The sequence below is a fragment of the Hippocampus zosterae genome, chromosome 2 (assembly GCF_025434085.1).
Source record: "Hippocampus zosterae strain Florida chromosome 2, ASM2543408v3, whole genome shotgun sequence".
NCBI lineage: Eukaryota > Metazoa > Chordata > Actinopteri > Syngnathiformes > Syngnathidae > Hippocampus > Hippocampus zosterae.
In genome coordinates this window covers 24,544,128-24,568,662 of record NC_067452.1, presented here as the reverse complement: position 1 = coordinate 24,568,662, position 24,535 = coordinate 24,544,128, and the positions used below count along the sequence as shown (strand labels likewise).

The window sequence follows — 24,535 nt, the reverse complement described above, 5'->3', positions numbered from 1 at the left end:
GCGTAAATATGCCGCTTAGGTCTTTTCAAGTGGAGTGGGTTCGCTTACGTCAATAACAGGGCGGTACTTGAATGGGCTGTTCAGGAAAGGCCCCTCATCATCTGGCATTACTAGGCTGTTATTATTTCACGAGTGTTAATTACGCTTCGGTTAATGTTTGGTTCGCTGCGTTGTTTCGGCACACTTAACTAATGAGCAGTGGACCGCTGGACTGCGGGGGAGAGATCGACCCTAAAGGGAAGGGAGACAAACATCCATCGGCTGAACTCGCAGGCTAGCAGCGGTAGTATCGCGGCATCCCGGAGCAGGAGGAGGCTGAGGCTGAGAGACCCGCGTGTGAGCCATGGGTTTCCGCAAGAAGAACAAGAGCCCACCGGTGTTCAGCCACGAGTTTGTGATCCAGAACCACGCCGACGTGGTGTCGTGCCTGGCCATGATCATTCTGCTCGGCCTGATGTTTGAGGTACTGTACTGTATGGATGCAATCGTGCTTATTAGCCTCCTAGCATCTGTGAGGTTCCGTTAGCTGGCATGACAGCACATGTATTCTTTGAGGGGCCTATACACCATGAACGTAATATTAAGAGTTATTATTTTTAAATGTAGTGCAATCAATGCATTGACACAATGTCACACTGGTATTTTGCAGACAGCACAGTGTAATATAGAGTGCAATATTTTAAGCAACTGCAGTTGAATTAGTAAATAATAACAAAGATAAAGGGAAATGTAAGATAATGATTACAGTACCCAAAAATAATACCCCCCAAAAAACAAGAGAATAAAACATAATAACAGGTTGCAAGTTGCATATGCTCTTTTCTTACTGCTTATGCAAGATAAGGAGTTTACATTTATTGAATCCTTCCATTATCTGACGGGGGGGGGGGTACCCTGAAATGGTTGTCAGCAACCCGCAAGACACACACACGCACACGCACACGCACACGCACACGCACACGCACACACTAAGGGACAATTTAGAGTCCAATAAACCTACCATGCATGTTTTTGGAATGTGGAAAGAAACACCCAGGGAAAAGCGGCACAGGAATAACATGTAAGTTCCACACAGAGAGGCTGGAACCAGATACAAACCTGTGAACTCTGCACTGTGAGGCGGACATGCTAACCAGTCAACTACTGTGGTGCCCATTTATTTAATCCAAACCAGGGGTGTCAAACTCAGGTCCTGGTGGGCCGCTGTCCTGCATGTTTTCCAAGTCTCCCTGTTGCAACACACCTGATTCAAATGAACAGGTCTAATGTCAGTCATTCAATCATTTGAATCAGGTGTGTTTTAACAGGGAGACTTGGAAAACATGCAGGATAGCGGCCCTCCAGGTCCCGAGTTTGACACTCCTGAGGAGCGGAGGTTGCGGAAAGGAGTGTATGGGTGAAGAAGGTCCGAGAGCTAGGAGGGGGCCTGATTGTGAAGGGCTTTATAGGTATCTAGGAAATACGCTGGGGAACGGTGAGCCAGTGGAGGTTTAAGGACGGCAGTGATGTGATCGATCACGTGTGTGGGTGTGTGTGAGAAGGTGGGCGGCGGCATTCTGGATGTACTGTTGTTTTTTGTGTAGTTTGGAGGTTGTCCCGTAGAGGATGCTGTTGCAATAGTCAAGTCGGATGTGCTGACCATTCGCCCACCAAAATATCAGATTTTTAAATTAAAATATGGAAATGCAGAGAAAACTGTCCAGAACTATTACTGTGTATCAATAGTATAATATATGGAAAATAATAGGGGCGTACACATATCTCTGGGTTTCTAAAATATCAACTATAATGTAATTATATATAACTAAATAATTACAGGTACAGGAATAATACACATGAAAATGTCAGGTTTTGCATGGTGGTAGTTGGAGGACCCTAAAAAAGCAGGGAGGAGCAGGGTGGCTGACCTTTTAACCAAACACGAAATTATGACACAATGACCAATAGGTGTGCAGCTGCAGGCAGAGCCCTACAGTGTCACCTGTTGGTCACAAACAGATCCATGACAGAAAATCTCTTTTCCAAAATTAGATCAATAAAAAAAAAGATCAAGCTTGCCAGCATTGTCTATTATGTGTTTATTGTGTATGGTTTATCCATTAACTGTTTTGATTGGATTTATAACATCTTTAAAAAGGGTGCCTCATGTGTACTGGTGTTTATCAATGACATATTTGGCACTCATCCAGCCAACCATTTTCCATCAGAATTGCAGATATAATGGAGCTTATTCTAGTTGACTTTGGGAGAGTGGTGGAGAAAACAACGGATTGATCATTAGACAGTGTCAGGGCAGACCGTTAGGTGTGTCTATCCTAGCCCATTTTGTTGGGTGCTGAAGCACCCCCAGAGTGAGAGGTGTTGAATGACAGAAAAAAGTCTTCACGTAAACCCGACACTGTGTGCAGTCTTATGATCATGTGGAATAATTCCAGTGAGCAACCCTGTCTAATCCCAATAATAATCTCATCATCTCTTCCACCTAATATCAACACATTAGTATCATTGCAATTCTGCTGCATTCAACTGTTAGCCTTTATTTATGTTGTTAGGTAATTAATTAGCTGACATTTTTTTCTTGCTCGCAAACAATACATGTGGTCAGACAGTATCATGTCCTTTTTGACTTGCAAGGGGTGAAATACGCTTTTGGCATGCTAATGCACCAATATTAAAGCCAGGGTATTACTGACTACCCAACTGACTAGATGCCCATCATCATGGAGCTGAAATAGGCTCCAGCTCTCACATGACACTGAACAATACACAAAGCAATATACAGTCTTTCTAAGCGGTACAGAATGTATGGAGTGGTGTTTCTATACTTGTCTATGTGGCGTTTGAAGCGGCACAGACTTAACGTTATATCCATCCATCCAACCATCCAGAGTTTGAAGCGGCACAAACTTAACTTTATATCCCTTAAAACGTAGTTAGTTCCACATACAGTTAATTGTACTTGCTCCTCAGTTAACCTTGTATTTTTGTCTAACAGATCATGAGAGTCGAGAACTTGTTTGCACTTAGTTTACAACTAGGCTGCAGAATGAAAGTAGTTTTCAAACATGTTTGTCACGTCATAACACATTCTACATAATCTATAGGCAAGTGACTGAGTTAGTCCATCAACATTTTCTTTGCATTGCAGGTCACAGCAAAGTTTGCCATCATGTTCATCACAGTCCAGTACAACGTCACGCGCGTTATTGGTGAGTGGAAGGCTTGACGTCAGGTGATCATCTCGTCTCAGAGTTCAGTTTCAGCAGGCTCATGTACTTCTGTGTATGTGTTTTTCTTTTCAGATGAAAAGAATGATCCGGCGAACTTTTACCATTATGGTCCTAAAGATGTGGCTACTGTGTTTTTTTACCTTCTAATTATTGTCATTCTTCATGCCCTGATACAAGAGTATATTCTTGATGTGAGTACCGGTATACAAAGTCCTGCAATCATACTTTGCCTCTTGTCACATTTTGCCTAAATATAATGGCTATTTTATATTATTGAACTTTTCAAACATTTTTTGGACATAAGTGTCACTACAGTATTTTGGCCTTGATTTGGCTTCTTTCTTCTTGTAAATATACATAATTTCCATGCTTCATATCCCATTGTAATGTGTTGGTCTTGTTTGGTTCCAGAAAATGAACAGAAGGCTGCATCTATCAAAGACCAAACACAGCAAGTTCAATGAATCAGGGCAATTGGCAGCATTTTACCTGTTCTCCTTCATTTGGGGCTGCAGCATCTTGACAGGGGTAAAAACACATCTCTTTATTTGGTCGCACTCTTACTTTCATATAATCTCTTTTTCTTTCCATGTTTTGTTTTTGATAGGAGGACTTTGCAAAAAATCCCACTTTCTTATGGGAAGGTTACCCACACACTCACATGGTGTACGTAAATATTTCCTTTCATGTCACAATTTTGATTTAAAAAGAAAAATATCGTGCAGCGCAAGAATAAACTGCTTACAAAGCTTACAAAGCAAAGGTTGGTGCCCAGGTTGAACATGTGCACAATATCTGCTCTGTTCAGTTTTCAGGTCAAGTTTTTCTACATTTGCCAAATTGCCTATTGGCTCCATGCACTTCCTGAGCTATACTTTCAGAAAGTACGCAAGGTAAGGCTCATTTGTAAAAACTCTGTGTGGTAGCATATGATCAAAGTCCTTGTGTTTCAGTTAGGATTTGAAGGCGGCATGCACCCATAAACACAAAGGTAATTTGCTTGCACCACAAAGTTTTTTTTGACATTTACTATTAGAGCTGAGCTTTTAAGTGGTGCTTTATAGCTGATGAAATAAATCATACTTTAGTTACACACAACAGTTTGAAGTTTATTTATATGAGCTTAGCAGCAAATGGGAGCAGAGGGATGTCAATGTTTAGATTAACTGGAAGAAAGATATTTAGAAATTTCGCTGTAGAGAAGGGTGGGCGCAGACTTTAGTGAGAGGTGTGCTACACCCTGAACTATGTAATCATCAGCCAATCACAGGTCAGACACAGAGCTGCAAACACAACCATTCTCATTCACATTCACATAGTTGTTGGACGTTTTCCATTTACCTGATGTGCCTTTTTTTTTTTTTTTTTGCGTGAGGAAAATGGTGAACCAACACAAGCACAGGAAGTTTCCAACATGCAAACTCCACACAGAAACTAATGAATATACTGTATTTCTTTCAAACTGGGGTTTCTTAGAGAATATAAGTAAGTACAGTAATAGGTGTGGAATTGCTCACAAAATCCACGGTTCGATTCCTAACTGACAGTCATACATATACATATACATATACATATACATATACATATACATATCATTCATAAACATATAGGTGAGTTCAGCTCATGCATAAAGTAATCTCTAAAGTCACCTCTTCATTTTTGGAATATGGACATATGCAATTCTCAGCTTTGTGAAACACCACAACAATGGATTTGAAATGAAACATGCAAGATACTCACTTTTTGCTTTTTTTTCAGGGTACAGTATTTAATTCCAAATCAGGTGAACATTGTAGGAATGACAACAGTTTATATGTGTATGCCTCCCTGTTTTTTTAACCATTGCATATCCTCGGTTTAAGCCAAGTGTTGGTGAAAATCCCAACTCTTCAGTCACGAACAGAGCGATTACCAGTGGGTTATCCAAAATAATTCCAAGTCATCCCTTTAATGTACCAGAAATCTTGTGCCGGAGAAATAAAGACTGGGTAGTGGTGGCTTACAATGGTGACGCTCACGTCATGAACCCAACTGGAGAAGCCTTAGAGGCGGGACATGCGCCGCTCCAATATGAGTAGCTGCCACGTTGCATGAAGAATTTGGCGCACATCATGTTGTGAATGGACCAAACGGAATATAGAAGAACTAAACTCAAACTGTCAAACTGAAGGGCCAGGATGGTTTTCAAAAACGGTTCCACCCAAGTAAGTCACTGAGTTTGTATCATTGACTCTTTTCTGATTTGTCGTCTGTCTTTAGGAGGACATCCCTCGCCAACTCTACTACATTTGCCTTTATGTTGTTCACATCACTGGTGCCTACATCTTAAAGTGAGTACATATATACATAATGTATGTCATCCGCAATATGATTTCAACTGACAAGGCCAACAACAACTGTGCTACCGTGTTTGATTACACACGGCTCGATAAACCAGAAAGGAGGAATATTACCGGTCTACCGTCTTTCATGCAAATGAAATGAAAACAGTTTCCAGCTGTCCTAGTAACACATCTTTGACATGTTTCAAAGACAAAATACACAAATCAAAATACACTAAGGATCAATAATTTCAGAACACTTACTACCTTTACCAAACCTTTGAAAAGAATTAGTAATGTACTGCATAAGTAAATTATTAGATATTGAAGATGGTTTCTAACACATATGCCATTTCTGATTCAGAAACATCCCACAAATGTTTTTCTTATGGTCCAATGTAGAGGCACTGATGACACACAAACTACCAGTCCCATAGTGTAGCATAACAGCTGCCGTAATCATGTCAGCTCTGTCTACATGCGAACTGTGTGTATGTTTGGTAGCGTCACATGTGTGGGCAGCTGTTTTTCTATGATGAATGTTAGAAGCTTTTGGACTGGAGCGAGTCCATTCAAAAATATGCTCCTGGCAAACTGGTGATAATGGTTCACTTTTACCGTCTTTCAAGCTAAAAGCAAATTGACCAGGTCAACCAATCTGGACAGCGAGTTCATTTCAATCTACAACACAAGATTGCTGCGTTAATGCCCAGTGTCTTTTTGTGAGCTCTGGATTTGTCAAATTTCACTCTTTCAACCCAAGCAGGGGCACTGTCATTTTTAGGTCAACACCTTCCAATAATTCACTGTTTTAAATTTGAGTTTTTTTTTTTTAATTAAACCAGTTATAGATTGAGCCATTGAATCAGTGGAAGTTTCTCTGTGCTTGGTCTTGTCCAGCCTCTACCGACTCGGTGTGGTGTTGCTGGTTCCTCACTACTTGGTGGAGCTTCTGTTTCATGCCTCACGCCTCTTCTACTTCAGTGATGAGAACAAGCAGAAGGGGTATTATTCATACAACTAATAAATTGGTGACATACCTCAATTACATTGTATCATGTAATGCCATTTTGGGGTTTTTTTGTCTTGTTACAGTTTCACTCTGTGGGCTTTGCTTTTTGTCATCGCTCGTCTCCTCACTCTCACTCTGTCAGTCCTGACGTTTGGCTTTGGTTTGCCCCGGAGAGAAAACCAAGGCTTTTCGCTTGTGGAAGGCAACTTTAATGTGCTCACCATAAGGCAAGTCCTGTTTTGAACATTTGACAAATCTGCACAGATTATTTATGTGCAAAACACATTTTTTTAGAAATATTAACATTTTCTCATTTTGTAACACTCCTGTGGATGTGCATTTGAGTACAATTCTCTGCTCAACTAAAATTATTTTTTCAGGATTTAGTAGTTTCTCGTTTCTGTCAGATCTATGTTCTGCTGAGCAAAAAAAAATACACTTTCTTTTTGAGGCCACTTTTATCCTGTCTAGAGGAAATAAAGACCTGGGTGGCACAGAATTTCTTGTATTTCAATAAATAGAAAACTGAAGTTCTGGTGTTTGGTCCTTGTGGCCATGTAGAATTGAGTCCCCTGGCTCCTTATCTTAAGCCAACTGTCTTGAACTTGGGTCTTAAACCGGACAGTGATTTTAAATTGGACCAGATCGAGCCTTTTCTGATGCTGATCGCTCTCTTTGGGATGACCTCCCGCTGAATGTTAAGCAAGGCCCCTCGCTGCCCATCTTTAAAACTTCAAACTAATTTTCTGGCTTTTGACGCAGTATGAGACTTGATTTTTAGTTTTACTGTTTTTGTGCTTTCTCCTGTCTTTGTTTTTAATTTATTGTTTTATTGTTTATTGTATGAATTATTTTTGCTCCACATACAGCACTTTGTATACACCGGTGCTTGGTTTAAAGTGCTCTACAAATACAGTTGAGTTGCGTTGAGTATTAAAGATCTATAATCAGTTGTGAACATTGAGTGGTATGCATATAGGCATAAAATTCTTACTGCGACCCAAAGTTAAACACGTCGTTGTGTATTTTGCGGTGTTTTTGTTTCTACAGAAGAGAGCAGCTGGAGCTTGATTAGTGTTAACTAACAAAATGTGTAACCGAGCAAAAACAAAAAAGTGAACGTGTCGCGGCATTTCTATATGAATTCGAGATCATTCGTGAGCGAGGAGAAGCCACCAACGAGGCGGTGGCGTTTGTGGTCATCACAATGTGCATCAGCTACGAAGGCATTTTTTTTTTTTCAAGAGTCGAGTTATGAACAATAAATTCTACACAAGGGTCAGTGATCATTTTTTGATTAATTTACTCTTGTGCCTAACCCGAGTGAACATTGACTGCTACAGTAAACTACATATGATGGTGTTGGAATGCATGTTGAGAAGGTCCAGTTGTCTATCTAAACCATGTATTTCAAGTTTGCTATTTTACTCCGTTGTTAATGTGAAAATATAAATCACTGTACACCCAACTTATATGTCTTAGGTTCACGTGAGTCTGTATTGCCCCTTTAGGATGGCATGCTTGGCCGCCATCTGCCTGACTCAGGCTTGGATGATGTGGAAGTTCATCAATTTCCAGTTGAAGAAGTGGAGAGAACACAGCCAGAACCAGGCATCAAAGAAGAAGACAGCCAGCCCAAAGAGCAAACCTCACAAAAGAGAACTGACAAGGGGTGAGTGGTTCTGAGCCTCTGCATCAAGTCGACCAAACTGACACTGTGGACATACTTGTCGTGGAAGAGGTCACGTCTAAGTTTATCAGAGACTTTTGTTCTTCTAGAATAATACTCACTACTCTTTAAAAATATTATTGAAAAGCAGGAAGGTCTGTCATTTTATGTAAGTTAACAATATTTAACTAATCTTCCAATGTTCATGCGTTGTCATTGTGGTAGGAATGCAATGGTTTTTATGCACATCCAGTACAGGCACTCGATGTGGTAGAAAATATCAGCTTGCACTATATAACAGCTAGTGAAAAGACTTTTGAAAGCCACTATACCACTGAGCGGCGAACAATTGCGAGTGCTTTTGAAGGCAGTGAATGTCGCATTCTCGTCAGCACACATGCTGTCGGAAATGTCGGAAACATCGCACTAAAACTTGGTGTTTTTGTTTACTTGTTTCATCAGCAGGAGCTGCTAATGGAATTGTGAAGCCTGACGATAAAGCATCACCACGGGCGAGAAGAGTTAAAAACTCATAAAGATGGCACAGTTGAGAAAAAGCTGACGCGGTGACATACTGTGTGCTTAACAATGTGTCTAAATCCCTCTAAACAAAATCACACTAAGAAACCTCATGTAGCCGTCTCTTTCGAATTCAGATTCACTTTGTGAGATACTGCGAGTTATTACCTTGGTTCTCTGCTGGTTGGAGTTTGGAAGGTCCGGGTCGCGTCTGAGGCTTGAAACCAGGGGTGTCCAAAGTCGGTCCTCAAGGGCCGCTGTCCTGCCTGTTTTCCAGCTTTCCCAGGAGCAACGCACCTGATTCAAATAATCAGAATTGTTCTAATGCTGCTTCAGAGCTGGCTGATGAGCTGATCATCTGAATCAGGTGTGTTGCAGCCCAGAGAGATGGAAAACAGGCAGGACAGTGGCCCTCCAGGACCGGAGCTGGACATGCCTGCTTTAAACCGAACAGATTTCACTCTTCAGAAAAAGTGTCCTTTTGTGTACAACCTTGATCTTCTGTTGAGTTATGACATGGAATGAGTCCACATTTCAGTTCTTTAAATTGAAACTTAATGTGAAGTGTTAATTGACACATCAACTGCACAGGGTTGATTGGTTGCTTGCTTATTTGTTTGGTTGTTTCGGCTTTGATAGTGAAACTGACCAAACAGGCTGCTGGGTCATATCCTAAAAGCCTTTATTGCATAGCACTAAAGCATCCCTAAAACTCACTCTGTGTATGGTTAGTAGTGTTATTTGGGTACTACGTCAAAGTTGGGACCGAATGATCATTTATTACCATTCCAGATGGTCGGAGCCTTTGAAATCCAACACTGGATTGAGGCACTTTTTCTTGTTGCATTTACAAAACGCCGATTCCAATGAAGTTGGGACATTGTGTAAAATGTAAATCAAATCAAAATACCTGTACAATGATTTGCAACATTTTTCCAACCTACTGCAATTGACTATACGACAAAGGCAAGATATTTAGTGTTCTGATAAACTATGGATTATTTTGCAGATCCTTTTTTAATTTAATGGATTCAGTTTGCAAAACCTTCCAAAAAAGCTGTGACAATGACAACAAAACACTGGTTAAGTAGAGCTTCGAGAAAAGAAAAAAAAACTCCAGTTTGGAAAATTCCACAGGTGAACAAGTTAGCTGGAAACAGGTGAGTGTCATGTCTGGATATAAAGGGAGCATCCCAGAAAGGCTCAGTTGTTCACTCGCAAGGATGGGGAGAGGTTATACACTTTGTGAACAATTAACATTGATAACAAGTAATCTCACTGAGGGACGAACGTTTGCAAGTGTTCGCCAAGGTCGCAAATGTTTGCCAAATGTTCTCCAGACGTTCGGCAACAGTTTTAATGGTTTTTCTTAAATGTTGAACATGTAAGGCCAAAAACCAACATTGAATGCTTGCGACCTTCGATTCCTCAGGCAGCACCACATTAACAACTGGCATATTTTTGAAAAGGATCTTGCCACGTGGCCTCAGGAGCACTTAAGAAAATCATTGGCAGTTAACTCAGTTTGTGGCTACATCTGTAAATGAAAGTCGAAAATCTCACATGCAAAGCAAAAGTCATCGATCAACAACACCCAATGATGGTGCCAGCTTCTCTCGGCCCAACCTCATCTGAGATGAAAAGTGAAAAAGTGTGCTGTGGTCTGCTGAGTCCATATTTCAACTTTTAGTCGGAAATCATGGATCATGTACTCCAGGCCAGAGGGGAAAAAGACCATCCGGATTGATTTAGCTTTTGCGTCAAAGTGTGCGAGGGCTAAAGTGGGCTTCTACACTAAAGGGTGACATTTTGGGGGGAATCCTGCTGGATTCTGACAGGATGGCAGTCAACTTTATGTTTAATTTTGGGATTGGGACATGACAGGAGAAAAAGTTCAGAGGAGCAGGAGGGGGGAAAAAACTTGGGCTGGATGTGCAACCATTTTTAATGTAGATGACCTCCTCCTGGGCGCACAAAGGAAGTGAGAGACTTTCTGAACAGGAGCAGTGGAGTGTGACGGAAGTGAAAATCCACTCCAGTGTCACGCTCTAGTCCAGACTCGTCTCCCATTGAAAATGTGTGCTGCATTATGAAGAGCAAAATATGATAACGACCACTCCGGACATCGAGCAACTGAAGTTGTTAATCTAGCAAGAATGCGAAAGAATTCCACCCACAAAGCTAAAACAATTACTGTCCGAAATGCTAACGCTAACAACGAGTGTTGTTAAAAGGACAGGTAACACAGTGGTAAACATGCACTTGTCCCAGCTTTTTTTAGAACGTGTTGCAAACTTCAAATTCAAAATGAGTGAATATTTGTAGGCGGCATGATGGTCGACTGGTTAGCACGGCCGCCTGACAGTGCAGAGGTTATGGGTTCCATTCTGGCTCCGGTTTGCGTGCTCTCTCTCTGGGCCTGTGTGGGTTTTCTCTGGGTACTCTGGTTTCCTCCCACATTCCCAAAACATGCATGGCAGGTTAACTGAATCATGTCTATCATGTCTATATAGTGTATTCAGTTGAATATACCATAGTTTGAAAAGGACTTGCAATTCATTATATTCTGTGTTTATTGAAGTTTTGCACAACATACCAACTTCAGCAGAACCGGGGTTTGTTTCTCACGAGCGCACCTGGTTCTCAGCTACACCCTGCGGTCCACGTCTGGAAGCTGTACTGTCACCGTTGAGTATGCATACAGTTAAATCCAAGTAATGAGCATCAGCAGACATTTGAGCAAGAAGGTGACAACTCCGTGTTTTTGTATGGTAACAATGCATGGTGGTTTGAACACAAAATGGCTAACTCCAACCTGTGCTATTGGGTTTGCTACTCTCTCTCCCCCTCTATCTATTTCACACACACACACACACACACACACACACAGAAGCATTCAGTGGCCTTTTTTTACAACTGCTGCAAGAGGGTTATTTATTTTTATCACAGATTATCGATGGTTATTATAACCAACAAACACAGCAGTACATAGCAACTGTGCTCAGTTATTCCAAACAATACAATCCTTCTTTAAGTGTCCTTATAGGTGGTTCGTATCACTTGGTCTGCTTGTGTTTGATCTGTTTGCCTTCTCAATTCTTTTTCTTTCACATTTGGCATCGAGCCATGAATAGTTCCCTACATAAGAAAAGGCAAGTGTGTCTCAGTGTTCTGCCGATTGTACATGCTTGTGAATGAACTTGGCCTGAATGATGATGATGGCAAATGTGTTCCTCTGGTACGTGTCTGCTGAAGGAAAAAAATGACAGCCTGTGGGCAGCGCATGAATTGTAAGAATCTGTCAATTAAATCCTCCCTCCTTTTGTCCCATGCCAAGTGTAAAACATGCCCGTTACACATTTCTGTGTTTAAAAGGCTAAGTTGCAAAAGTTCCAGTTGCTAAATATTTCTGTGTTTGCACAAACTCCCGCCGACATTCTTTTTTTTTTTTTTTTGAATTTTTTTGAGTGCCCGCGATTGTGTTTAGGTGTTTCACTAGGAATCACGCAGATTGAGCGATAGGGCCTTATCTCTTGTGGACTCGTGGACCAGTGAAGACAAGGCATTCGCAATTTATTTGGAGTCTCAGTGTAGAAAGGAAAGCAGGCAAGAAATAAAAATGCCAATCCTGTTTGATACTTTTAATTCAACTATTGGCCATTGGGCACCCCACTAGTGTTTGGCCGTGGCACACAATTGAGGGCAGAGCAGAGGGCTATCAAAGAGAGAAAAGGAACCCTACACTGTAACAACTAGTATCAGATTTTAAAGCTATTTTTATATTGGGGGCCACTCTTAGACTCTTTCGTTATTCTAAACTGTGTGAATATACAGTATGTGTTGCATTCAAATTGTTTTTAATCCAAGAATGAAGCTTGCTGAACTGTGAGATGGCTATATATCAGTGTGTGAGTTAGTTTCAATGACTTTATTTGATTTGTATTTTGACCCGATTCTGCGTCTATAATCTCATGAATTACATAGGGCAGGTCAATTATAAATAAATAAATCAAGTTAACTTTGTTTCAATGTGCTTTATAAAAAATGTTGAAATCTTTTTTTTAAATCTCTAAATTAGTTGTGCGGCCCGGTAGTCCAGTGGTTAGCACGTGGGCTTCACAGTGCAGAGGTACCGGGTTCGATTCCAGCTCCGGCCTCCCTGTGTGGAGTTTGCATGTTCTCCCCGGGCCTGCGTGGGTTTTCTCCGGGTGCTCCGGTTTCCTCCCACGTTCCAAAAACATGCGTGGCAGGCTGATTGAACGCTCTAAATTGTCCCTAGGTGTGAGTGTGAGTGCGAATGGTTGTTCGTCTCTGTGTGCCCTGCGATTGGCTGGCAACCGATTCAGGGTGTCCCCCGCCTACTGCCCGGAGACAGCTGGGATAGGCTCCAGCACCCCCCGCGACCCTAGTGAGGATCAAGCGGCTCGGAAGATGAATGAATGAATGAATTAGTTGTGGCGGCCCGGTAGTCCAGTGGTTAGCACGACGGTTTCACAGTGCAGAGGTACCGGGTTCGATTCCAGCTCCGGCCTCCCTGTGTGGAGTTTGAATGTTCTCCGGGCCTGCGTGGGTTTTCTCCGGGTGCTCCGGTTTCCTCCAACATTCCAAAAACATGCGTGGCAGGCGGATTGAACACTCTAAATTGTCCCTCGGTGTGAGTGTGAGTGGGAATGGTTGTTCGTTTCTGTGTGCCCTGCGATTGGCTGGCAACCGATTCAGGGTGTCCCACGTCTACTGCCCGAAGACAGCTGGGATAGGCTCCAGCACCCCCCGCGACCCTAGTGAGGATCAAGCGGCTCGGAAGATGAATGAATGAATGAATATTCGTTGTGTGTTGGATAATTTATCAGTACAGGTAATTTAATTATAATCGGTCAAACAATAACAGGTCAACAGCAAATTTTACTCAGAGATGACCTTGTGTTTTCCGAAACATATTTTTGAGGCTGATTTCAAAAATGTCTTTACTTGTTTTCTAGCAGATCAGTTGTTCGAGATTCATTTTCATTTTTACATTCATTTTTGTTTTTAAGTTTGACCGATAAAAACGTGCGCAAGCTGTATGTGGCCCCCGGGCCATAATTTAATCGCCGTCTATTTAGAGGTGTGCTCTTCTGCAATCTGCAATTTGGCTTTTCATTATGAAGTCCACTGCAGTCCATACAAAAACATATACAGTATAGGTGCTCGAAATGCTTTTATTTGCATAAAAAAAAACATCACATAAAAGACACATTGACTATTGTTTTTCAAAATTATACATTGAAGATGTTTGTATAAAAGTGATCTGTTTGCCTGTTAACTGCAACGGAAAGTTGCAAATGCCTTTGCTTCCAAAAAGGCCCATTTTAATTGTATTCCCATGATTTCATTTCTGTATGGATTTATTTTTATGTTGTTGCCTGTTATGCGATGATTGTGTATTTTCTGTCTTGAATATGTTGTGTCTGAAATGGCCTGATGTTATATATAAATCCGATATATATTTATGCAATCGCTTGTGTGTTTCAATCACCTTTTTTAATGTGGTTACTTAAAGATTTTTGTTGATGATGCAAGCCCCTTTAACCGTACTCGAATCAGCTGCCCTAACACGAGCACCTTTCCATTCACACCCACTAAATCCCTCTGTAACTGGGAAGTCATTGTTTATTATACCATCCACAGCCAGGGTTTCGTGAAATAAAATGTAGATATATTCAGACACTTGTGCAACACACTCATAATACAAGCAGGATCTAGTCGAAGTAAAAATCAACATTTATCCATTCATTTCCTGATCCGCTTATCCTCACAAGGGTCACGGGGCATGCTGGAGCCTATCCCAGCTGTTTTTGGGCAATAGGCGGGCTACACCGTGAACTCGTTGCCAGCACAATGAAGAGGTGGAGGGTTCGATTCCGGCTCTGGCCTTCCTGTGTGGCGTTTGCACGTTCTCCCCATGCCTGCGTGGGTTTTCTCCGGGTACTCCGGTTTCTCCCACATTCCAAAGACATGCATGGCAGGTTAATGAAATTGTCGCTGGGTGTGACTGAGTGTGAATGGCTGTTCATCTACATGTGCCCTGCAATTGGCTGGCAACCTGTTCAGGGTATCCACTGCTCAATGATGGGATAGGCTCCAGCACTTCCGCGACCCTCGTGACGATAGACGGATCAGACAGTGGATAGACCCAAACCATGGGATTTATTAGTTTAATCCTACTTCTTGACAATGGAGGGCATTGCTGCGCCCCCCCCCCCCCCCCCCTGCACCTCCCTCCCAGCGAAAAGAAACAGTCTGCATTTCTTGGCTCCATGCAAAGCTGTATTTAATAAATTATATGTCGCAATTACAAAGAGTGAACATTGTCTTACCAACCCGTCGTAACTTAGCTCAGTTGATGTGATCCTCACACTGTCAATCAATCAAATCATTCGAGATTTTGCATCATAAATCTAAATTTGGGTGTGTTTTCCCGACGTTGGCCTTGCGTAGTGATGGGTCCATGAGGCGTGTCGACACACTGACACACTGTGTTGATACTGTGCTGATACTGTGTCACTGACCACTGCCACCTGCTGGACCTTCAAGATCCCTGCAGCCAACCCACTTAACAGACTGAACTGACTGATAAATTGTTTTGTATATTCAACATATAAAATATACAATTCGGTAATAAATTGGCAAAAGGTGAAGGTAAGATATAAAAAAAGGAAAAGAAAATAGTCATCATCACAAATATGTGTTCAAAGGAGTAGAAAGAAGCAAAAAACCTACCCCGAGTCCTACCCCTTCTTATATATGAATTGATCATTTTTCTAAATAGGAAAGAAAGTCTAAATATCAACAAATGCTTTTACCCTTATGTATGCTGTACTAATACATTTTTACAACATTAGGTTTGTATATACAGTACATACTCTTTAGTAGTGATGGGTCCATGAGGCCTCATGAGGCGTGTCGACACACTGACACACTGTGTTGATACTGTGCTGATACTGTGTCACTGACCACTGCCACCTGCTGGACCTTCAAGATCCCTGCAGCCAACCCACTGAACAGACTGAACTGACTGATAAATTGTTTTGTATATTGAACATATAAAATATACAATTCGGTAATAAATTGGCAAAAGGTGAAGGTAAGATATAAAAAAAGGAAAAGAAAATAGTCATCACCACAAATATGTGTTCAAAGGAGTAGAAAGAAGCAAAAAACCTACCCCGAGTCCTACCCCTTCTTTTATATGAATTGATCATTTTTCTAAATAGGAAAGAAAGTCTAAATATCAACAAATGCTTTTACCCTTATGTATGCTGTACTAATACATTTTTACAACATTAGGTTTGTATATACAGTACATACTCTTTAGAGCACATGTATATGTCGATTTTCTCATATTCAGAATGGATGCTACATTTCATTAATATATTAAATAATCTCATCAATGTATTTCTGATGTATTGCTATATTTCATGAGTGTATCGAATTTATCAGCTTAATTCTGATTTGTGTAGTTGTCTTGTACTACTCTCGAATTCATTTTTAATCTCAGCAAGAGAGTTCCTCATTTTACTGGTCCGTTTCAGAATCATTCCACAGATTTACACCTATTACAGATACACTCCTTTGTGTGATGTTCGTTCGTGTTTTGGATTTTTTTGTATAGATTAGTACCCCCTAAATTATGACAACTTTCTCGAATTTTAAAAAGCTTCTGGATCTTTTGGCAAAGGTTATTATTGTGTGCTTTGTACATTAATTGACCGATTTTGAAGTCAATCAGGTCATGAGATTTCATTGTTTAATTTGATAAACAGTGGATTTGTGGGTTCCGTCCATTTGGAGCCAGTGATTGTTTTAAAACTACAATACAAAGCAATCGGAACAGTGTTTTACTGGCATTTCCCCATATTCCCACACAATAGGTCAAATATGGAAGTAATAAAAGTATAAGGTGTACAGTGCACTCCGCTTAATAGAACACCGGTTAATAGAGTAATCCGCTTAATAGAGCAAAAGGCTCTGGAACAGATTTGCCTAATGCAATTTCCTATAAAGATACTCCGCTTAGTAGAACAGATCTCCGCTTAATAGAACAGGCCGTAAGCAATGAACATTGTAAACTAGTGGTTTTCGAAGTGTAGCTATCGCGATACTGTACCACTATCGCGAGAAAACGCGGTGGTTCTAGCCGTATACAGTAACAGGTAGCACGCGTCACTCCACACAGCCACACGCACGTCACAATGGCTTCAACTTCATTCAAGAGACGAGAGAGAGACGAAGTGTAGCTATCGCGATACTGTACCACTATCGCGAGAAAACGCGGTAGTTCTAGCCGTATACAGTAACAGGTAGCACGCGTCACTCCACACATAGACGAGAGAGACGAAGTGTAGCTATCGCGATACTGTACCACTATCGCGAGAAAACGCGGTAGTTCTAGCCGTATACAGTAACAGGTAGCACGCGTCACTCCACACATAGACACACGCACGTCACAATGGCTTCAACTTCATTCAAGAGACGAGGGCTATCACCTGCGGATAAGAAGGACATACTCAGACGATACGATGCATTGCCGGATTCTCAGAAGGTACGCCCGCGGTTTCCAGGACTTCCCTCTTATCCAGCGCATTGAGAGGGAAGTCAACCGCAAAATTACGGACTCCTGTTTCCAGACAAAAGTAACGAAATTTTTCTCGTGATTTGAGATGTTTGACTGAAGTTGATTAAAGTTGTTGTTTTGTTGTTTGATTAAAGATATGGACGTCCACAGTCGAAATATCTCTTCTAACTCGTCAGCAGGGGGTTTTCTGCGTGCATAACTTGGTCGTCGACGTGTCTGAAGGTGTACCTAATAAAGTGTCTCCGGTTAATAGAAACCCCGCTTAGTAGAACAGAAGCGCTTCGGCCCGATGGTGTTCTATTAAGCGGAGTGCACTGTACAAGGATCTCTTATTCAGCACATCCTTAGTTTTTCGGAGGATCCCTATGGTTTGGGATATTTTTCTTTTATCTATTATGTAGCTGCCAGCACGGTTTTGCATCTACAACTGTTGCAAAACATTTTCATAAGGTCATTCATCGATTTGATGATGAAGTGTATACAATATCATTCACATCCATGCATTCATTTTGCAACATTCAATGTGTTCAAATAATGTGAAGATCATTTGAATGAGGATGCTTGTGGGCTTTTATTTCACAAATTTTTATTGAGAAAAATAAGATGCTCCAATGTTTTAAACTTCAGCCTGTTGCGTCTTTTACAAGCGATTTCTCCTGCTGTGGAGAACACAAGCTCACAAGGGACGGATGAGGCTGGCGTACAAAGGAACTCCTTTGCGAGGTGGGAGAGGTTTGGGAAAGAAGTGTGTTGGTCCTTCCAGTACAGCTGCTTCCTGGAACCTTGATTGTCAAACATGGAGTGGAGAGTCAACCAATAATAATTAGTGATTGTCAATTAAATCATCAACATAGCAACCGTGAAAAGATGAGTGAACGTTTGTATACCTGGCGTAATACCGGGTGTATCGCGAACTTCATTCTCATGCTTGGCCCGATAATGCCTCAGCATGGTGGAGGTGCTTCTGTTGGCGAATTGACTTGGCAAATTCGACATTTCACCTGTAATGAAATGTGAATAAGAAGTAACTAAGAGTTACCTTGAAATGTATTCGGATTAGAATGGTACAACACATGTCAATAATCTGAGAGGCACTCGGCGAGTGCCTCTCGCCGAGAGGCTCTCGGCGACAGAAGGCGATTTGAATAAATAAATAATACCTTATTCTCCGGGACATCAAAATGGTCCCACACGGCGGATGATTTGCGTCTCTGCTCCATAATCGGCAAGGAAGGCAAGGCACGAACACGAAGTCTGCACTGACACGAACTTCGACAAGCGAGCGTGAGTGAGGTCTGGCTTGTTTCGGCAGGTGTTCCTTATAAACACTGTGTGGCGGGCTTTTGCTGCGTCAACGCCCTCTGCACTGAGTCGACGCCCCCTGGACAAAGTGGCGCAGCCTGGACTGTGCCAAGCAGCCGATGCAGTCTAAACTGCACCGGTGCAGTTCACGTGTCAATTAGCAGCCTGGACTGTGTCAACACAGCCGATGTGTCAATTAGCAGCCTGGACTGTGTCAACGCTGCCGGTGTGTCAATTAGAAGCCTGGACTGTGTCAATGCAGTTCACGTGTCAATCACGTGACGTAATGAAGCAGCACATGCATCGACACGTGGTTTGCCCTGTGAGCCCGGCGCATGTGTCAATGCATCGGTGTCGCTGGACCCTTGCGTCCATCGACCTTGTGCAACTTGACTGCTGTGACACAATAACAGGAGGTTTGTATTCATCAATCGTGATGAATGAGTTCTGTAGGAAAAGAAAACACATGCAGCTTCGTGCGCACATGTTGAGCTGCTCCGAGTAATGGCTTTTTTCAGGCCAAGCAGATAGTGTGATGGATCAATTAAGAGGGAGCCAGGAAGGCTCCACCTCTGCAGGTTCGCCACAAGGACGAGAGTTCACGCACACATTCTCCACCAAACACACACAAACTCATCAACAGCCCAAACTACATGATCTGGAGTGCCCAATATAAAAGAGAAGAGAGCATACCCTCCCAATTAATTCCTCCCTTCAAGCAAGGCGGATAAATCTTTCTGTGAATGGTCAGTATTATGTGTAATTTCCATATAAATTAACTTCATTAAAAGTGGAGTACTTTCTGATTTAACAAAACTCATTTTAAATTCTGTATTTAATAGGACATGTAATCCCAGATTTGCAGACAAATAGCTACCAATTAGTTGAGATGGGTCTGTGGGTCAGTATGTGTGTGCGTGCGTGCCTGTGTGAGTGTGTATGTTATGTGCTTTCATGTGGATGTGTGCGTGTAATCTCTTGTAAGAGATTGTAGTCCTCCAGCATTGTTTTCACTGATTGTCTGAGATGAGCAAATGGGCAGCAGCTGGTCTTCCAGACAGTGTTTTTTTCCCCATGAAGTGCTCTGTGAAGCGTAGAAGTTATCTGACCTAAGACGTTCATGAGCTTGCGGCTATTTGTGGGCCAGCAGACCAATGGGGACTGTTTGAGGTGGTCAGGAGAGCAGGTGTACAATGATGAAGGACAGTAGCGAGGGGGTGGAAACATCTGGAGGCGTGAGAAATCTGGGAATAGAAAGGAGACGGGAGTTAAAGGGACATGACTCAATTTGTCCAAAGAGACAGATGCCCTTAAAGATGGTTGGGAAAAATAGAGTAGTATGAATGTATATGTTTGCATGCCTGTTTGGCTGCAACAATAGAAATTATATCGCAACTATTTACATTGAATGACCTTATCACGGGAATAAATGACAAGGGGAATAAATTTGGCATGCTTCTTCAATTTCTGAAAGCATTTAGTTAACAAATAAAAAGTGCCTTCTCAGTTCAGTTCATTGATTTGTTGCCATTAAGGATGATTGTTGAAATGGTCGATTTAGCCAATTGATAGTTTCAGCTGAGCTTCGTCTAGGAGACTTACTTTCGAAAGCGAGAGACAATATTAGCCTTCACAGACAGCAATATTTGCTTCAGTTTACCTGACATGTTTTCAGACCATGTGCTCAGGACCACGTGGTGCCTCTGGAAGTACAACAATATACGAGTCAATCAATAGTGTTGCTAAACAATGGGGAATTGCACACCGTACATTTTGTTCATAAGCAAGGTCGCCCTGGCAGTTATTCAGGCTTCCCACGGTTCATTCTAACAAAGGCCTTTTCACTATTTTGTTGGAAAAGTCTGGTCGTTCTAATGAAGTTTACCTTACAAAGGTGTTAGTTGTAAGCAAAATTTGCAAATGGAAAATGAATTACGTGAAATTGTGACTTTGATTTGTGAATGTTATAGGAGTGGAAACGTAAACGGGATATGTTGGAAAGAGGTTGACTGTATAATCCAATTTGATTTCGCTGGTTGAAATGACTCAGGTATGTTTGGACAGCTCTCAACTCACCTTTACTTAAAGGGCGGTTTAAAAACAACCATCACTGTACATGGAGTATAAATTAGACAAACAAAAACAAAGAGCTTTTGTTACCATGACAACTAAGAGCATCACGAGGGACCAGGGAGTGGTTACTCATTTGAGTGCGAACTGCATTCCAATAGGCTCTTTTGCTCTTGATGCATGTTTTATGCCATCCATTATGATATTAATCTGTTAAAGAGATTATTGTTCAATATAATTTTAATGAATGCATTTGTATAAATAAAGACCCGTCCCCAAAAGAATCTATGTATCTGTTTGAATCTTACCCATGTTATATATTTACCAGTCCAGCTGCCTTTTAAATTCCACCTCACTGATGGTGTCCAAATTGAGGTGCTGCCAATGGTGAAACTGAAATGTATGTGTGTGTGTTTTCATGTTAGTGCATTAGCTGTTCCACTATCCTCCTGAAATCTCATCTCTACCTGGTAAGAATTTTAAGCAGCTTCTTCGTCTCACCCTCCCACACCTCACTCTACAATCCCCTAAATCCTCACTGGGTGACTCTTAACAATGAATGCCAAGTTAATAAAGCATGAATAAAAACCTGAAGCCAGCCTGCCAATAATTGAAACAGTAATAACTGTTGAATTTTGCAAATTCTTGAAAACTAAATATGATTTTAAACTTGAGCACAACTGCTACTATTCCTTTCATGAAGAGAAATTAATCCTCAAAAGTACAGTGTGTACGGCGTGTGTGTGTATATATTAGAGCTGTCAAACGATTAAAATATTTAATCTAATTAAAAATGCAACTGTCATAATTAACTCAAATCAACTAAAAAATTAATCGTGATTACTCACACATTTTTTATCGTTTCTGAATTTCCTTTTACATTTTTTGTCCTATTTTCTCCCCATTTTAATGCTCTCATCAACATGGAATCATGAATCAGTTTTCTATGTGCCAAATGCAAATATTTACTGAAATAACAAATTCGCTTTTCAATTTTACATGAACATTTTTCACTTGGTGCAGTTATTCACACATAATCTCTCACACAATATTACTGTCCATCAATAATGGTGAAAAAAATATTTTGTCACACAACACCTGCTTTAACAGCTTTTTTTAATGAAATCAAAATAGAGCAATATAACATTGTAAAGTGCACATCTAAGGTACACTAGTACTCAGCCTATAGTGGATTTAAACCATGGTTGCATACTTCATTTTTCTCAAGTTTGCTTTCAACACAGCAGTCTGTTTCTGTATGTTTGTTGAAGAATAACGAGACACCGGACACCAGTGTTCATTATGTGCCGCTGTATTGGAAACTGCCGGCTGTAAAAATAAGCACACGCACTTCCCCCGTGCTGCAGGGGCAAACCATTCTGAAAGGGGGGGGGGGTCACTCCCCCTAACACAGTCAGGCTATGTTGATTGTATTGGTCTCTCTACGGTTTTGTGTAGACCTCATTTCGAATGACTACACTTGGTTCGATGACAACACTGGAGACATTTTAGACTTTCGCTAGGTCGCTACCACGGTAGGGCTCTGTCACTGTCAGACGAACACAGAGAAGCTCCACCCGCTCTATTTACATGGAGACAGAACACTGTAACCTTCCACACAAAATAGTTCCAAACACGTAAAATCCAGTCAGTGGCATACATCGTATACCTGTATGATACAGAGAGAGAGAGAAGAACAGATAACTTTGGTCTTGTCAGTGGAGCAATATGGCAACTTTTTAAAAGTAAACTTTCCATTCATAAACTCTGTAAGTATCCGTTTTCGGTGTCTCGCACTGCCGTGGCTGGCAAAACAGACATGGGCGTTAACTTCTGCAGCGCGCTTGTTGTTTTGTTTCTGGTGTATTTATAGAGCAACGTAACATCCGCTTGTGACGTGTGCCGCGTTAATCTCGCGGGAAAAATTTTAATCCCGTTAAAATTCATTTAAATTAATGCCAATAAAAACGCACTAAACTGACAGCTCTAGTATATATATATATATATATATATATATATATATATATATATATATACACACACACACAACTGCTACCATTCCTTTTCACGAAGAGAAGTTATTCCTCAAAAGTCGACCATCTTTGGTTTTGTAACATTCAAAATAAACAGGGTTCTTCCTGAGCTACAGTCTCATCATGAAGGCATTCAAAAAGATCATTCCAGAGGAATGGGAGCAGGAACCCAGGAGAGTCCAGGATGGCACGCACCGCGTACACCGGGCCACCATCGACCACCCGCGGAGGTGGCGGCGGAGCGGGAGGAGGCGCCAAGGGGCTGGAAGACACAGGCTTGAGCAGGGAGACGTGGAACACGGGGTAAACCTTCATGGAGGCCGGTAGCCGGAGCCTGACTGCGACGGGGCTGATGACGGCCTCGACCTCGAATGGTCCAGTGAATCGGGGTCCCAGTTTTGCAGACGTGCCGGCCAGGCGAAGATCCCTCGTTGCCAGCCACACCTTCTGTCCCACCACATATGAGGGCGCCGGGCGCCGCCGACGATCTGCGATCTGCCGGTTCCGGGTCGCAGTGCGGGACAACGCAGCCCGGGCCTCCTTCCACACGTGATGGGCCCGCTTAAAGTGGTGCTGTACAGAAGGGACCTCCACCTGCCCCTCCTGGGAAGGAAACAACGGTGGCTGGTACCCGTAAGCCGTCATGAACGGTGACCTGCCTGTGGCGGAGGAGACGAGGGTGTTGTGGGCATATTCCACCCAGGGTAAGTGGTCGACCCAGGATGCGGGACGGTGGAGGCACACACAGCGGAGGGCCGCCCCCAGATCCTGATTGGCGCGCTCAGCCTGTCCATTGGACTGGGGGTGGTATCCCGAGGTCAGGCTGGCCGTAGCTCCGAGGGACCAGCAGAACCGCTTCCAGACGCGAGACACAAACTGGGGCCCCCGATCCGACACAATGTCCGCCGGAATGCCGTGGAGACGGAAGACGTGTCTGACGAGGAGGTTGGCGGTCTCCAGCGCCGACGGCAACCTGGACAAAGGCACAAAATGAGCAGCCTTGGAGAAGCGGTCCACGATCGTGAGCACGACAGTTCGACCCCGGGAAGGTGGGAGGCCCGTGATGAAGTCCAGGGCGATGTGGGACCACGGGCGAGGAGGAATGGGCAACGGCTGGAGCAGTCCCGCCGGAGGTTGATGGGACGACTTGTCGCAGGCGCAGGAGGTGCAGGCCTTGATGAACTCCGTCACGTCGCTACGGAGCTCCGGCCACCAGAAACGCTGGGCGACGAGTTGCACAGTCCGGTTCACCCCGGGGTGACACGCCACCTTGGACCCATGTCCCCACTGCAGAACCTCAGATCGGAGGGAAGGAGGTACGAACAGCCTCCCCGCTGGGCACCCCGCCGGCACCTGAACACCCTCCATGGCTGCCTGGATCCGCTGCTCAATCTCCCACTAGACGGCCCCCACGATGCACTGGGTTGGGAGGATGGTCTCCGGGGATCGGTCCCTCCCCGCAGGTTCGTGGAGACGGGAAAGGGCTTAGTGTTCTTAGACCCGGGAGAGTAGGTAAGGACGAAGTCGAACCTGGTGAGGAAGAGGGCCCACCGGGCCTGACGGGCGTTTAGTCTTTTGGCGGAGCGGAGATAAGCGAGGTTTTTATGATCCGTGTAAACAGTAAAAGGCTCCTTTGCCCCCTCGAGCCAGTGCCGCCACTCCTGCAAGGCGGTCACAACTGCCAACAGTTCACGGTTGCCCACGTCGTAGTTGGATTCGGCGGCACTGAGTCGACGGGAGAAGAAGGCGCAGGGGTGCAGCTTCT

The 24,535-nt window shown here is 42.7% G+C and overlaps 1 protein-coding gene and 1 long non-coding RNA gene across 3 annotated transcripts; one reads left to right on the top strand and one right to left on the bottom strand.

Annotated features, from left to right (window-relative positions):
* The first annotated feature begins 52 nt into the window (after nt 1–52).
* Nucleotides 53–10,941, top strand: zgc:113278 (Translocating chain-associated membrane protein 1-like 1-like). Of its 2 annotated transcripts, none has more exons than XM_052057152.1 (11): nt 53–463; nt 3,149–3,209; nt 3,303–3,421; nt 3,642–3,758; nt 3,838–3,896; nt 4,039–4,123; nt 5,490–5,560; nt 6,452–6,556; nt 6,647–6,790; nt 8,075–8,235; nt 8,698–10,941. In XM_052057152.1, the coding sequence occupies exons 1-11, from the start codon at nt 344–346 to the stop codon at nt 8,766–8,768; spliced, it is 1,113 nt and encodes a 370-aa protein (XP_051913112.1). In that variant the 5' UTR covers nt 53–343; the 3' UTR covers nt 8,769–10,941. The 2 variants fall into 2 exon arrangements, with proteins under 2 accessions (XP_051913112.1, XP_051913111.1); XM_052057151.1 differs by having other exon boundaries at nt 8,695–10,941.
* A 6,827-nt stretch (nt 10,942–17,768) lies between these two features.
* On the bottom strand, nt 17,769–18,862 carry LOC127595574 (uncharacterized). The gene is made up of 3 exons (XR_007961288.1): nt 18,526–18,862; nt 18,253–18,366; nt 17,769–18,147 (listed from the first exon to the last, which is right to left on the bottom strand). It is a non-coding gene; the product is annotated as an uncharacterized LOC127595574 (long non-coding RNA).
* Nucleotides 18,863–24,535: the final 5,673 nt, after the last annotated feature.

Excerpts from the sequence above, each read along its gene's own strand:
- zgc:113278 (XM_052057151.1), top strand. The coding sequence starts at position 344 with ATGGGTTTCCGCAAGAAGAACAAGAGCCCACCGGTGTTCAGCCACGAG. Across the intron at positions 3,759-3,837 it reads GCTGCAGCATCTTGACAGGG|GAGGACTTTGCAAAAAATCC; the intron begins GTAAAAACACAT and ends TGTTTTTGATAG. Across the intron at positions 8,236-8,694 it reads CAAAAGAGAACTGACAAGGG|CAGGAGCTGCTAATGGAATT; the intron begins GTGAGTGGTTCT and ends TTGTTTCATCAG.